This window comes from Bidens hawaiensis, unplaced genomic scaffold (genome assembly GCF_021521415.1).
Source record: "Bidens hawaiensis isolate Kalapana, Puna unplaced genomic scaffold, B.hawaiensis_p1.1 tig00059051_1, whole genome shotgun sequence".
In the NCBI taxonomy this organism is placed as follows: domain Eukaryota; kingdom Viridiplantae; phylum Streptophyta; class Magnoliopsida; order Asterales; family Asteraceae; genus Bidens; species Bidens hawaiensis.
In genome coordinates this window covers 5,664-22,326 of record NW_027500642.1, presented here as the reverse complement: position 1 = coordinate 22,326, position 16,663 = coordinate 5,664, and the positions used below count along the sequence as shown (strand labels likewise).

General features: G+C 33.8%; 1 protein-coding gene across 1 annotated transcript; it reads right to left on the bottom strand.

Annotated features, from left to right (window-relative positions):
• Nucleotides 1-3,049: 3,049 nt before the first annotated feature.
• Nucleotides 3,050-15,532, bottom strand: LOC143602508 (uncharacterized). Its single transcript, XM_077079588.1, has 18 exons — nt 15,165-15,532; nt 10,599-10,702; nt 10,374-10,460; nt 10,155-10,230; nt 9,141-9,215; nt 8,972-9,025; nt 8,527-8,703; nt 7,804-7,898; nt 7,070-7,275; nt 6,093-6,190; nt 5,773-5,876; nt 5,512-5,677; nt 5,310-5,432; nt 5,080-5,162; nt 4,291-4,435; nt 4,186-4,215; nt 4,002-4,072; nt 3,050-3,907 (listed from the first exon to the last, which is right to left on the bottom strand). The coding sequence occupies exons 1-18, from the start codon at nt 15,201-15,203 to the stop codon at nt 3,262-3,264; spliced, it is 2,379 nt and encodes a 792-aa protein (XP_076935703.1). The 5' UTR covers nt 15,204-15,532; the 3' UTR covers nt 3,050-3,261.
• Nucleotides 15,533-16,663: the final 1,131 nt, after the last annotated feature.

Sequence of the window (16,663 nt, the reverse complement as noted above, 5' to 3'; positions counted from 1 at the left end):
TTTTCCCCAGTTTGATTTAGTTTTAAAATACAAAAATTCTAATTATTTTAAGTTGAAATTAATATTGAACAATATGTAAAATTAAAACTAAATTCTCAATAAACTTATTAGACATTAAAATAACAATAAAATTGCAATAACTTAACAAAATTTATGTTATTAAACGATACTTATTCATTAGTTAACTAGTTTGAGGCCCTACAATATTTAATAAATAATCAGTATACAATAAACAATAACCCGTTAAACACTATTAATACACGTTGTACAATAGTCTTTAAAACAAATTTAAATTAAAAGATAATTATGAATATCAAATGTTTGAAAAAAAATATGAAGTAAATATTAAATTAACAATTTTTGAAGCAAAAATTTTAAGAATGGTGACTATTATTTTAGTATTATAAATTTGTTAAAATGGTGAGGTTTAATGTAGGAGTGACATGTGCCAAAATTTGTAGCATTTTAGAGAGTATAGATAACAAAGTACATAAAAACACTATTCCCAATTTCATCGACTTTTAACTCCCGCTTTCACATGTAGCTTGTGCTTATCACGAGCGTTAATTTGTATCATCATATTTTGTCATTTTGAATAAGGTTGGTCCGCGTTACGATGATATGTTGATCCTCTCTCTCTCTCTCTCACACACACAATAGCTGAAAACCCATTGCCAAAAACCCGACATTCGTTGGTCCATCTGATCCAAGGCTTCGAAAACATGGACTCGGGCCTTTGCCAACCGCACTTCTTCGTAGCTCCATGTTCATGGCGTTCTTCTAATTCTCAGTTCAGGAACGGAATTTGGATTTTTTGTGATTGTAAAACAAAAGAAGCCCCCAAAGTGATTATACACCTAAAAAAAAGCACTAGCTAGTTATAAAAAATATCGATTATTTGCTTTAGTGGTTAAAGCACGTTGTTGTTGAATATTTTCGGTTTCGCTTGTTTAATTTGTTTATCACATGATAGAAAATTATTACCTAGCTACCTAGCTTACATTCATGATATCTTAATCAAACCCCAGCAAATTAAAATGAGATGTAAAATTCTTTGATTTTACTATCATCTACAATTCCCACATATACAATTTTTATGCCTAATTATATGTATTAATTTTCCCAGGGGTTGGTGGCAAGTGGGAGAAACAAATCTTCTTAATCTCAGGTTCCGGGTTCGAGTCCCTAAAAGTAAAAGTAAAAGAAATTAACAAAATTATTTGAAATCTTTTAAACGTTTTGCTAAATATATATGTCAATGATCACAGGTTATGACATATTCTAAATACTAAAGAACATAATCAAAACCTTAAAAGCGAAGATAAATCCTTTCAACGAGTAACTTAAGCAAGATTTTTGGCCTTGTCGATGGTTATTCTAAGTGCATTATGTAGATCCACGTAGGTAGCATACCATAGATACGAACCCCATGGGAATTGTTCCATGCGTCCACATCGCTTCATTTGCCCTTAAACCAATCCTTGATCATTAATAATAAGCATACGTGAATCACGTGCTATATCATCTAAATGATGTTTAAATACCCGTTTTAAATGTTTTAAGGATGTGTTGAGATCTCTTATGAAAACTCCTTATAACTTTTCAATAAGTTACAACAGTGTAACTTATTAACTTTTCCCTCTCACATCACAAGCAATCCCAAACAACTTATTCATTTTCAAAAAGTTAATAAATTATAAGTCCGATCTTCGCCCTACGTTTATTATCTCCTCAAAATTTGCTTTTTCAGTACTATTCAATGGAGTGGAAACCCAAGTTTAAGTCTGTGTTTTCTTAATATGAATGGGTGATATCTTAGGATGGACTAAAAGAGGAAATGCTCTTAGGGTTGTTATTTTAGTCCATTTATTTCAAAAAAAAGTTATTGTGATTCTTAATCAACAATAAGAATTATAATTTATAAATATTGAAGATCTTTGTGCATAAAAACAAATATTCAATTCCATTCTCTGACCATCTACTCATGTTCTTATCCCTTACTCACTTCACATTATCTATAAATTATACATTAACCGTTAATCAGAACCGATACTAGTATTAGGGCTGTTCACGAACCGAACCGAACGCGGGCATGCTCATACTTGGTTTGGTTTGAAAGCGAGCCGAACTGAGCGGATTGAATTTAAAGAAACGAGCGAAATCTTTATGCTTGAACTTGGTTTGGTTTTGAAACCGAGCGCCTTGGTTGGTTTGGTTTTGCTTGATTTCGTACAAAGTTTTCAATTGTAAATTTCTAAAACTTCAAAATATCATTAATTCAAGACTTTCAACTCTAAATTGTCTAAACTTTCACCTTTAAAATGTTTAAAACTCATAGTTAACAATAAAACATATATATAAAACGAGTAGCTATGGTTTAAATTTGGACTTTGAATTCAACACAAAAGAGGGAAATTTTAAAAACTTTAAAAAATAGTATACTTTTATATAAATACATAAAGTTTATATATAAAACTAATATATAAAAATTAATTCGAGCAAAATGAACCGAACCAAACCGAGCGAGGCTTTGCTCGTGCTTGGATTGCTTTTAAACCGAACCGGGTCGAACGGCTCACTTGCAAACCGAGCCGAAATCGAACGAGCATTTTTCGAGCAAAATTCGAGCGAACGATGAACGAGCGGCGAGCGCCGAGCAGTTTGGACAGCCCTAACTAGTATTCATTTTTATGATTTTTAGTCGATTTAAAACACATGCGTCCTTCTAGACGTCAAAAATTTATTGTGGGTTCTCCTTGTGTTGCATAACAAGTGCTAGTATCATAACTAACAAAACCGAATTCCCAGGGCTTCATCTTGCTGGTTTTACACATTAGCGGCGGCAATATTACGGTAGTGACAGCCTAAGCACCCCCCCCCCCCCCCCAAAAGTAAAACACTTGTATGAATCTAACCTTTTTACATTAATCATAACAATATTAAACAAAACTGTTAAAAATTATAGCACAAACATGAAAGCAACTAACACAAAAAGGAGAGATGAGATTAATGACCAAAAAAAGTACCAAATGTATAATTTGTTACAGAATAAGGAATCAAACCTCCCTATAATCAGTCAAATATAACTAGAAACAAGACACTGAAAAACAATAAAATGTCAAAATAATAATAATTATTATTTTAATAACATAGTCAACATTTCAAACAAGACCTACACAACTATGTCCATTTCAACAAAATTATACTTCACTTTCACTTCACTGTACACCACTTTTAGTACACAAAAGCATCACACCATTTTCATTCGGAAACCGCAATCTCTTGATCCACCCGCCAATAATTACTATCATTAAACTCTTTCGACTCGTTATCCGTCTCTTTTTCACCTTCACTAGGTGTCACCTTTCTTTTTAGGGCGCCCGCTTCCCCCACAACACCCTCTTTTAGGGCTTTATCCATTGCCTTTTCAGACCCGTCTACTTCCACCCCGACAAACTCCACGTCTTCTTCAAACAGCGAGGGTGTTGACCCGTTGGATTGAACCGATCCCACCCCCACTGGAGTCTCGATGTCGAGATTAGGGGTGCTATCGTAATCTTCAAATGGGTTCACTCCCGACCCGACAATGGGTTCGTTCCATCCCACCCATTCAGGCATGGGTCGGTCAGCAAATAGGTCTTCATTGTTGGTTGACTCAAATTTGAAGAAGTCAGCATCGGGCGCACTCGTTTTTTCGTTTGAAACGTAATCTTCACTGAATGGGTTTGGGCTTCGAGTTGGATTAGAATTGATCTCGTCTAAACCGACCACCACGTCATCGTCTTTACCGGGTGAAGATTCGTTCAAGTTAATCTCGTCCATGATTTCGGGTGGTGACGTGGCTGTCATTGATGTGTCACCCATCTTATCGTCTTGGAATGCAAACCAATTTGAATTTGTAAACAAACTGCAAGAAAACCATGAGTAAATGATTAATGTGCTATTACAAAATAAACGTGTTAAAAGATAAAAACATGACCGAATGGACCGTTGAAACTTACCTGCCTTGGTCATCACCCAACCTTAGAGATGATATGACAACTTCAGCAGATTCATCATCTATGTAACCCTCCTGCATATCAACATTTATAAAAAATAATTATACATGTATCGATATTAATTAATTGTAACTACTTCCTAGATAAATTCAAACAGGATTCACTGGTTAACTTATAATATTATTACCTCATCACCTTGACCAAGAGTTTCGTGTCCCTGCAATCAGAAAAAGAAAATATTATTAACGGATTATAAATTTTGAAAATAAGTATAAAAACACCTTTAAAATACCTCGACACCTTCGTCATTATCATAAACATTGTATCTAAATGCTTGGCTTAAATTATTTGCTAAAGCAGCAACATCATAATCTCGGTCATGATTAATGTCATCTTCATCACTATCCCTATTTCTGTCATGTATTGACGTTGGTCGACTGAAAATATATACATGTTAAGATAAACAGTTATTAGCACCTTGAAATAAAATAATAAAGTATCATTTAGTATAATAAGGTAAAAGTTGAAGCACAATAAGGCTTATTAGACATGTAAACAAACTGAACATTCAGTGAACCGTTTAGTAGGAAGTTCGTTAATGTTCATATATTTAATAAACGAATGAATAGGAACAAAAGTTTTTGTTCATTTAGCACATGTCAAAATCGTGAATGTGTGTTTACGTTCGTTCATCTGAATTCGTTTTGTTTATGTTTGTTTGTTTGCGTTCATTTATGTTCATTACTTAGGTTTGTTTAAGTTTGATAGTTTACTATGTTAATATATTTACTGAATTTTTTAAGACCCGTTAGAATTTAGTCTAGTTTTAATAACTTTGTAGGCCAAACACATTCATGCCTCTAATTGGTTTTAGCTCCGTTATGTCTGTTCATCAATGTTCAGTTATGTTCGTTTATCTGCGTGATCCATTTGTTTGTACTGTTAAAAAACGAACTTAAAAGAACACGAACATATTCACTTTATTGTTCGCATTCATTTGGTTTGTTTACAAGCATAAGGCTTATGCTTGTTTAGTTTACACATATTCAATGCATAATTCATTAAAAAAATGGTAACGTACCCACAAACCCATCGGTACACATTTTCAACCATATTTCGCTCTTGTAGAGCAGTAGCCTGCCATTCATTCCATTCACTACTTTCCTAAATCACAAAACACGTTTTTATTACATAAATAACAGATAATATGCAGAAAGATATAACCAGCAAGCACGATTCGAATGATTTATAATGCATATAGATATAAAAGAGATATCTTTTAATCGATAATTACATAAATAACAAACACACCTGAACATGAATCTGAATGCGGGTATCAGTATTCGTTAGCTGCGTGATTTTGTTGGCAATACGCATAATATGTCCAAGGTTTCCAAGTCGCGGTGGCTTTCTGCCAGGAGCCAGTAACGTAGGCTGCATGATTTAAAACATATATATTATTAAAACTTTTAAAAGATTATCTGTTATTTAACATAAAGTGTAACAGTTATACCTGATTAGGTTCTTCAGAAAGGACGGGATTATTATCAGTTTGAAGAATCTTGGTCAACAAATCACATCCTTGAAACAGATGGTCAATGATTGTATTGTTTGTGCTTTCTAAGCAGGAAAATATTATACTCTCGATATGGTGGTGTAAAGCACTGTTATATGGGTACCTTCATTGGTTAATAATAAAAAAAACTGTTAAAATATGGCATCAAATGAATATTAGATCAATATGAATTCTACCATTGTTGACCGTTTGACTTACTCGAAGAAAAGGTCAATAACTCTTTGTATAGTTCCAGAGCTGATTAATTCCTTTTCTGCAATTTCATTCCCGGTTTTCAATAAAACTGCAATGAACTCCACAATCTGCAAGCAGACAATATCATATTAGAAATGCATTGAGAGATGAGATGGCAATTTAGACCTGTGTTGACTTTAAGTTAGTATGTTAACTTTGAGTTACTTAAGACTTTCATTTTTCTAACAATCTTACACATACAATGAAATAGCAAAAGTGTCACAAAATTCTAACAAACTCAAAGTCAACACAGGTCACAAGGTCAACACATTGAGTAAACTAACCTTTAGACGATGCTTTCCAAGAGGCGGCTTCAACTGGCCATATGTTGTTGGCAAGATTTTGTCATCTAGTGACACATTCAATAACATCAACAAGTCACCTGAAATATTTAACATGTGATAAAAAAAATCATACACCGTGATATGCCTAACAAACCAAACTCAATTAGCACAATTACCAGGAACTGTGAATATCAATCCCATGTGCATATTCGTTCGTGAACTTTTACCAAAAAAACGATCAAACACGTACAGTTGAACAAACGAGGATTTTTTGCCAGTGTTTGTTCGCTAATAAAAATGAGCGAGTTTGTGGTCGTTTATGTTCGTTCGTTGCTAACAAACAATTCACAAACGTAAACGAACGAGCATAACTGAACATTAATACTCCCTCCGTACCATTATAAGTGTCCTAGTTTGACTTTTCAAGTCTTTCTTTTGCAACCTTGACCGTAAATATTTTTGTTCGTGTCATATAATACTTGATGAGAATTATATCAATGTAAAATACATTTAAAACACAATCCGTTCATATATTTTACATCAAGTATTATATAACACAAACAAAAATATTATTGGTCAAAGTTAAACAAGAAAGACTTGAAAAATCAAACTATGACACTTATAATGGGACGGAGGGAGTAAACAAACATAACCAAGCTAAAACCAATTAAAAGTAAATGTGAACCACAATGTGTTGGGCCTAAAAAGTTATTCAAACTAGACTAAATTGTAATGTCCCTAATAAAAATGAATATGTTAACGAACATAAACAACAAACTCTGAGCATAAACAAATTCGAATGAATGAACGTTCACAAACATAAATGAAAGAAAGACGTGTTCATGTTCATGTTCATTTGTTTAACTAACTGAACAAAAAGTTTGTTCATGTCAGCTCATTAAATAAACGAACTTCCCAGTAAACGGTTCACTGAACATGTGGTTTGTTTGCAGGCCTAATTGCATGTACAAACTCACCAAGTTTAGGTAACATTGCTCCTACAGTCTCCTGGTTGACTTTCACAGGTGCCTCGTATATATGTTGACCTCGAAAAGAATAAAATGGGGGCGAGGGAGCCGATCTTTTTGGATCCAACAAAGATATACAAACGCACAATGAGCTAACAAGTCCAGATTTTGAATGTGAATCATCCAACACATGACCAAAAATCCTTGAAACAAAACTGTAAAAAAAATATAAAAATATAAGAAGAAAACTTTAAATAAGTATCACATACTCTAAAGAACAAAGCCCTGCTTGCGGTGCGCACATATGATGTATATATGTGTGAACCCTCGGGTGGGCAAAAGTGAAATTGCACTAATTTTGACGTTATTTTACTAATCTCGTGAAAATAACGTTAAAAGTGACGGACGGTTAATCAGGCATCATGTAGTGGCGTTGATAGCCGAAAGACAAGGGTACATGCACCGATCAGCCGGTGTCCCGATGATTGAGTGCTATGTGCCTTATGTCCAAGGCTTGATGCAAAACTACTATCGAGCCGGGGGTCTCACCGGAAGCAGCCTCTCTATCCTTATGGGGTAGAGGTAAGGCTGTCTACATCTTACCCTCCTCAGACCCTACCATAGCTTTGCTATTGGTGGGATATACTGAGTACGATGATGATGATGATGATGATGATACTCTAAAGAACATATAAAATAATAAAACAATAAACAGAAATTCCATTATATGACATCATACAAACCTTGGGGTAGAAAGCTTAGAGGCAAGTGGAGATGACATGTTTCTAGTTATAGTACATAAAGTTTCTGCTGCATTAGCATGTACTTCAGGAGTGCTCTGAAACAATTTCAAAGAATAACAGTTAGAAAACACATTCAATATACAAAACACGTAAATTACTAAATATGTACATTAGACATGTAAGTGAACCGAACGTTCAGTACTGCTAGGTGGGAAGTTTGTTTAGTTTGTTTATTTAACAAAAAAATGAAAATGAACACTTTGTTTGTTTAGTTAAATGAACGAACATGAAGACATGTCTTGTTCATTCATTTATGTTCGCAAAAGTTCATTTACGTTCCTCAAGTTCGTACATTTACGTTCATTTATGTTGATTTGTTTTAAAATTTATTAATACTTTTAGGGCATTATAAATTATTGGGGATTTTCGAAAATAAAATAAAACCAGTTAAAACTTAGAAAGTTTTATTAATTTTCAGGTCCATCATATTGATGTCCGTTCGATTGTTTGCTAACATTCGTGAACTATTTGTTTATACTATCAACGATCGAACATAAACGAACACGAACACGCTCATTTTCTTAACAAATGAGCATGAACAAGAAACACTGTTTGTGTTTGACCGTTTAAAGTTAAACCAACGCACACGAACATGCCCCGGTTGTGTTTGTTTGTTCATTTACATGCCTAATGTACATATATTAAATACGCGGTTGTACTCACTGATGGGCTCAATTTATCCACAATCATTTCCAAAAGATTGCTATCTGTTAACCACTGCATCACATCCACTGTATCCGAATACATATGATCATCAGCACCAACAAGTCTTACCAAAACCTCCATGATTGATGTAATTCCAATTAAATCAACCAGCTGTTGAAAAACTTGTTGATGGGCCTGTTTCCATGTAAAAATGTTAAATAAATAGCTCTTTAGTATTATCAATCTAAATTGTTAGTATTGGTGCTAATGGTAGAGAAGCTTGAAACTTAGTAAAAGTGTGGTGATTGATTCAGAAAAGAAAAAATGTGTATTTAAGAATGAAAGTAAAGGCTGTAATATTAAAGAAAAATAATTATTTTGAGTGTATATTGATTCTTTGTAGAGACAATTAAGCAGAACATGAATCAAAATACACCATCAAGCATAGAAAAACTATACTCACTTGAACATAATTCATAAGTGGAACCGTCTTCCGCAACATGAGACATATCACAACCTACAACACCACATAACTTCTCAAAACAATGGTAGACGATAACAGAAAATAACAACAAATAGTAATAATACTAGCAGTACTCAATGCAAGAAATATCTAGCAATAAAGAAAATACCTTGCTGAAATACCCCGCCAGCAGGGCGCTATGAGAACGATTTGGTTCCAGAAATGAGAAAAGTAAATTCATCAGCTGCAAATTTTTGGTTGAAAGAGAGACATCATGTTAGACTGAATGTAATCATAAGGAGCTTATGTAATTACTCAATCTATGAGATCGATATCACCGATATATCGGGATATATCGGTTATCGCATAGTTACCTAATTCGCGGTTCGTTCCGGTTCGGGTACGCAATTCACTAATGGTAGTGTATTCGGTTCGGAGGGGGGGGGGGGTAGGTTCATTTCAGTACAAACCGGTACGTTGTACCATGTAGTTCGGTTAGATATACCCAAATAAAAAAATAGCTATTTATAAATTATATAAATATTGTTAATTTCATACCTTTATAAGTTTAAAAACCAAAACGTAAACTAATGAAAATATAGGGGGGCAATTAAAACCCATATTCGCTGAGCCAACGTCAACCAAAACACTGATTTTGTTTCACTGGAACACCGAATTCGTTCAATTGGAACACGAATTTCGTTTAACTGGAACACCGAATTCGTTCGTTTGGAACGACGTACCAGAGCGATTCGGAACGGAGCAAATTCCGATTGGGTACATCACGTACCAATTCATGGTTCGCGGCTCTTGTAGCGAATTCGGTAACTATGGGTTACTGGTCCCTTCTTAAAATATCAGTCAAAATATCGCTCAGAATATTGGTGCCAATAATGTCGGCGATATTGACCTATACTCCCGATATCAGTGTTTTAAGTCTTAATTATCACTTTTTAGTGTTCCAATGTTGAGTTTTAAAACTTAATCCGTTCCTATTTGCTACGATTGTTAATGTTTTGAAAGCTGCAAAAGGTTGATTTGTTAATGGCTGGAGAGTATACTGAATTATTAGTGTTACATGATATTTAAATTACCAATATCCCACCACGATAAGAACAATATCCGATATTTTTCCTCATTAACTGCTTAGAAATACTAAATTTAACTCAAAAATTCAAAATACCTCCTCTTCTTCCACTAAAGTTTTGAAGATGACATCAATTTCGCATGTAAAGATCTCACAAGCAATGAAAGGGAACCTAAACATGTACAGAAGTTATTAGAAAGAACAAACTTTGCTCCAAAAGTTGTATACGGCAAGAATATCCAAAGTTAATGAGAAACCAATAATGTTCTGATATTCAAAGATTCTGCAAATGTTAAGTAATGACAATTGACATACTTGAAAATACGTTTGCTATCGGCATCCTCATGAGGCTCCTCTATGATGTATTTCAGCAATTGTTCAACCTGAGTTCTGTCCCGTAAGCTGAAAAACAAGCACTCTCTTAAATATTAACAACATACATTCTTGTCATTCTATTTGCAGTCTTAACTTATTAAACTTCAACGTGGTAAACATCAGCATAATGTAAATGATAAATTACTAAGATAAAAATTAAATTACAAGTTAATGAGACGACTATTCAAAGATTTGCATTCTTGAATAATATCTTCCTCATCCAAAAGCTCTTCCAATGTGAAACCTTCCTTGTCCAAGATAGACTCAACCTAAACATACAACAAACCATATCTTAAAAACAAGGTAAACAGTGTCAAAAATACACAAGACAAAATAAAACTGGCTCGATGCAATTTTATACGAACGATTGACGCATTTGAGATTTGACCCTTGCATAACACACAAGATAAAGCCTAATAAATAAAAACAGTCTGAATTTCATTTTTCACTTACTAAGTTCACCTGGGTTAGGGATAGGGATGACAATGAGTCGGGTTTGGGACGGGTCTAGGTATTCCCAAATCCATACCCGATTACAAAACCCTGTCCCAGACCTGTCGGGTATTTATCGGGTATTTACACATCGGGTATCGGGCATTCCCGATTTCAGGTATACCCGTTGGCAAGAATTATCATACTTTGGTTATTGAGAGAACATTGAAATATGTAATAATCCATATACTGAAAAAAGAAGCTACATACTAAGATAGCACAATTAACACTTTTATGAGTTTATCTAAACTGATTTAGAAACCGAAGATTGAATACTAAAAAGTATTGAGCGGGATATTTTGGCAATTAAATTTTGATATGAAAAAATGAAACTGAAAAGTCATGTCTCATGGATTAACTTTTTTTGAACGAAAACTCATTTGAAACAATGGAAAATTGTAAACTATTAAATATAGCATGTTTAGAATATTCCATATATATATTATGGGGGGGAAGTTAACGTACAAATGAAATTAACGTGCTAATTGTGAGAATCAAATAGAGTAATTATAATAGAGTAATTATGTAATTACATAATTACTCTATTATAATTACTCTACTTGATTCTCACAATTAGCACGTTAATTTCATTTGTATTTGATCCAAACTCTATATATTATATATATAAAGAATATGTCAGGTACTTCGGGTATATAATCGGGTAAGCGGGTCAATGTTATCGGGTAATCGGGTATATTATAAATCCCATACCCGTCCCAAACCTGCAAAAAATTTCAAAACTAATCCCAAACTCGTCCTAATCCCTAATGGGACGGGTATTGCCCGTCCCAATTATATCAGGTTTCGGGTATTTCCATCAGATTCGGGTTTCATTGCCATCCCTACCTGGGCTCCACTATTAATCTAAATTATCCTTCTTAATTAAACTTGATTATTATGTTAAAGATGTCTTCCACGAACTACACTATCCAAGGTCAACGGCTCAAGCACAGTAAAGATGCAAATTTTATTATTCCCAAATCGGAATTCAATCGAGTTCATTAAAACGAATAACTCTACAAATAGCTCACACATATTAAATACCAAACTTAACTACTTATAACCTATTAAATTAAATACAAATCATCATCAATAACATCCTTAATCACGCAACCAAACCGGCACCTCACGAATCACCAATTCACCACAGCCACAAGCTCTAACAACTCCAACAATCAATTAACCTATTAATTAACGTCATCACCGCACTATACACAACCTAAACAACAGGATCAATTTCAAAACCAATACAAATCAACTGACAATTAACACATAGATAAAAGACAAATCATATAAAATATGTCTTTCACGAACTACATGGTCCAAGCTCAACGACTCAAGCACAATAAATAAGCAAATTAAATCATTCCAAAATCCGAATTCAACTGAGTTCACCTACATTAATAACTCTCAAAATAGCTTAAACATATTAAATACCTTAACTTAACTGCTTAACATATTAAATCAAACACAAATCATCATCAATCACATCCTTAATCACATAAACCAAACCAGCATCTCACCAATCACCAATTCATCGTAGCTACAAGCTCTAACAACTCCAATAATTAATTAATGAACCTATTAATTAACATCATCACCACACTATACACAACCAAAACAACATGAGCAATTTCAAAATCAACACAAAATCAAAACAAATCAATTGATAATTAACACTTAGATAGAAGACGAATTGTGTTAAATATGTCTTCCGCAAACAACACAATCCGAGGTCAACAGCTCAAGCACAGTGAAGACACAAATTAAATTATTCCAAAATCCGAATTCAACCGAGTTCAGTACCATTAATTACTCTCTAAATACCTTAGACATATTAAATACCTAACTTAACTACTTAAAAAAATTAAATCAAAAACAAATCATCATCAATCACATCCTTAATCACACAAACCAAACCAGCACGTCTAACCAATCACCAATTCAACATAGCTAAAACCTTTTAGCAACTCCAATAATCAACTAACCTGTCAATTAACATCATTACCACACTATACACAACCTAACAACAGAATCAATTTCAAATCAATACAAAACAAATCAATTGACAACTAACACATACCTAAAAGACGGACCATGTTATATTGTCCTCTGCAAACTACACAATCCAACTATCCGAGGTCAACGAAACAAGCACAATAAATATGCAAATTAAATCATTCCGAAATCCAAATTCAATCGAGTTCAATAATATTAATAACTATCAAATAGCTTAGACAGATTAAATACCTAACTTAATTACTTAACCTATCAAATCAAAATCATCACCAATCACATCCTTGATTACACAAACCAACACAACATCTCACCAATCACCAATTCACCATAGCTAAAACCTCTTAACAACTTAAATAACTAATCAATTAACCTATTGATTACAACCATCATCACACTATACACAACCTAACCAATAGGATCAATTTCAAAATCAACACAAAATCAAAACAAATCGACAGTTTACATATTAATAAAAGACAAATTGTGTTGAATATATCTTCCGCGAACTACACAATCCGAGGTCAACGGCAAGCACAGTTAATATGCAAATTAAATTATTCCAAAAACCGAATTCAACTGAGTTCATTTAATAACTCTGTATATAGCTTAAGACATGTTAAATACCTAACTTAACTCCTTATAACCTATCAAATTAAACACAAATCATCATCAATAGCATCCTTAATAAGACAAACCAAACTGGCATCTCACCGAGCCAGCCAATCACCAATTCACCATCACTAGAACCTCTTAACAAATCCAATAATCAATTAACTAACCTACTAATTAGCATCATCACCAAACTATACACAACCAAAACAACAGGATCAATTTCATAATCAAAACAAATCAATTGACGATTTACATATAGATAAAAAAAACAAATCGTGTTTAATATGCCTTCCGCAAACCACACAATCCGAGGTCAACGGCTCAAGCACAGTAAATATGCAAATTAAATTATTTGGAAATCCAAATTCAATCAAATCAAGTTCATTAACATTAATAACTCACTAAATAGGTTAGACACATTAAATACCTAACTTAAGTACTTAACCTATTGAATTAATAACAAATCACAACCTTAATTATACAAACCAAACCGGCATCGCACCAATTCACCATAGTTACAAGCTCTTAACAACTCCAATAATCAATTAACATATCAATTACAAGCATTACCACACTATAAACAACCAAAACAACAGGATCAATTTCAAAACCATTACCAAATCAACTGACAATTAACACATAGATAAAAGACGAATCGTGTTAAATATCTCTTCAGCGAATTACACAATCCGAGGTCAACGCCTCAAGCACAGTAAAGACACAAATTTAATTATTCCAAAAAAATAATTCAATCAAGTTCATTAACATTAATAATAACTCCCTAAATAGCTTAGACATATTAAATACCTACCTTAAGTACTTAACCTATTGAATTAATAACAAATCACATCCTTAATTATACAAACCAAACCGGCATCTTACCGAGCCAATTCACCATAGCTACAAGCTCAAACAACTCCAATAATTGATCAATTAACCTATTAATTACAATCACTACCACACCATACACAATCTAAACAACAGGGTCAATTTCAAAATCAATACAAAACCAAAACAAATCAACTGACAGTTTACATATAGATAAAAGACGAATCGTGTTAAACATATCTTCTGCGAACAGCGAACTAAACAATCCAAGGTCAACAGCTCAAGCACAGTAAATACGCAAATTAAATTATTCTGAAATCCGAATTCAATCAAGTTCATTACAATTAATAACTATTTGAATAGCTTAGACAGTTCCGCATATTAAATACCTAACTTAACTACATAACCTATCAAATCAAAAACAAATCACCATCAATCACATCCTTATTCACACAAACCAAACACCAATTCACCATAGCTAAAACATCTTAACTCCTCCAATAATCAATTAACTAACCTATTAATTAACATCTTCACCACACTATACACAACCTAACCAACAGCATCAATTCCAAAATCAACACAAATCAATTGACAAATTACAGATAGCTACAAGCTCTAACAACTCCAATAATTAATCAATTAGTCTATCAATTGCAATCACTATCACACAATACACAACCATAACAACAGAATCGATCTCAAAACCAAATCAATTGACGATTCACACATAGATAGATAAAAAACAAACAAATCGTGTAATTAACAATCGTAACGTACCGGTGAAGAAGCAGATAGAGCTGTGAGGTGCCAAAACATGTTGAATTTAGAGTGATTGTAGATCTGCAAACCCTAGGTTGGATTGAGAATTGGACGGTGCGAATCGGTTAATGGTGCGGATAGGAACAAAAACCCTAGGTTTTGGGGACGAAGAAAGAAAGGAAAGAGAAGAGTGAGATCGATTAATTTGAGAGATGAAAGATATTATTATTATTATTATTATTATTATTATTATTATTATTATGAGGAGCTTCCAAAAGTTTTGTTTTGGTTTCAGGATGAGAGAGAGAAAAAGAAAAAAGAGTGTTTGGGTTAACGGAGCAGGTTACAAAAGGACAAACACAGAGACAGCCACCCCTTAATCCGTTAGATTTCGGTTAAATCTCATGTGCTAGATGAGTGCCGTACTCGGTTTAAGTCTCGTGAGGTTAGTATCCCTAGAGACATAGTTGCAAAAATCCCGACTAGGCATCGATTGATCCTTGATAAATCGCTAGTCCCTCTTTCACTGATTAATTTTGGGCTAGTCGGCCAATTAATCGGTCAACGGTCAAATCTGGCCAAAATAGACGGTTTTCGACGATATTCCGACCAAAATCAATGGTTTCCGGCGAGATTCCGACCCAAATCAACTATTTTCGGCGAGATTGTAGAAAAAACTAGCGGTTTTCAGCGAGATTCCAACCAATTTCTGGTCAAAATATGTTTGTGTATGTATAAAACTGAAAATTACAAATAAAAATGTGTGTGTATGTATAAAATTGAAAAATATACATTAAAGTCCGACCCGGTTAATCCCGATTAATCGCTAGTCCCCACACCATCGCCCGACTACCGACTAACGATTTTTGCAACAATAGAGATGCATAAATAGGGTTTTTTTAAATATTCACTTCCGGGCATGGAACGGGGTTCGGATCTAGGTATTGTCTTAAAGGGTTGGGGTAATTTTCTGGTAATTTCGGGTACAGATCGGGTATTTGAAAACCCCAGTTTTGGGTACTGAAAAAAATCCAATTATGGGTTTGGAACCGGTTCCGGTTTTCGGGTATTACTGATATAAATCATGTCTGGTTCCGGGTACAGATTTTGGTACTGAAATGCATACCTTATCTGTACCTTACGTGATGGTTGTAACACCCCGACCAAAGGCGGATTATACATCGGGGCGCCACATATTGTTTCATTACTCGTGACACTATTGGTGTCAATATTTATTAATACACATTTTATCGCGCACGCGCAGCGGGGAAAATAAAGAACATAAATCAAACATAAATCAATATATTATAAATTATAACATTCAAACAACATTAACTTGTCTTGATACATTTTAATTCTAGGTCCAAAAGTGAAAACGTCCTACGTGTCCACAAGCTCCAAAACAGCTACTGCAAACCTGAACATGTGTTAAAATAAACGTCAAACACTTGCGTGTTGGTGAGAAATCAAGTTTAATACAATACATAGATAACAATAAATCTGCGCGCAACATGTGT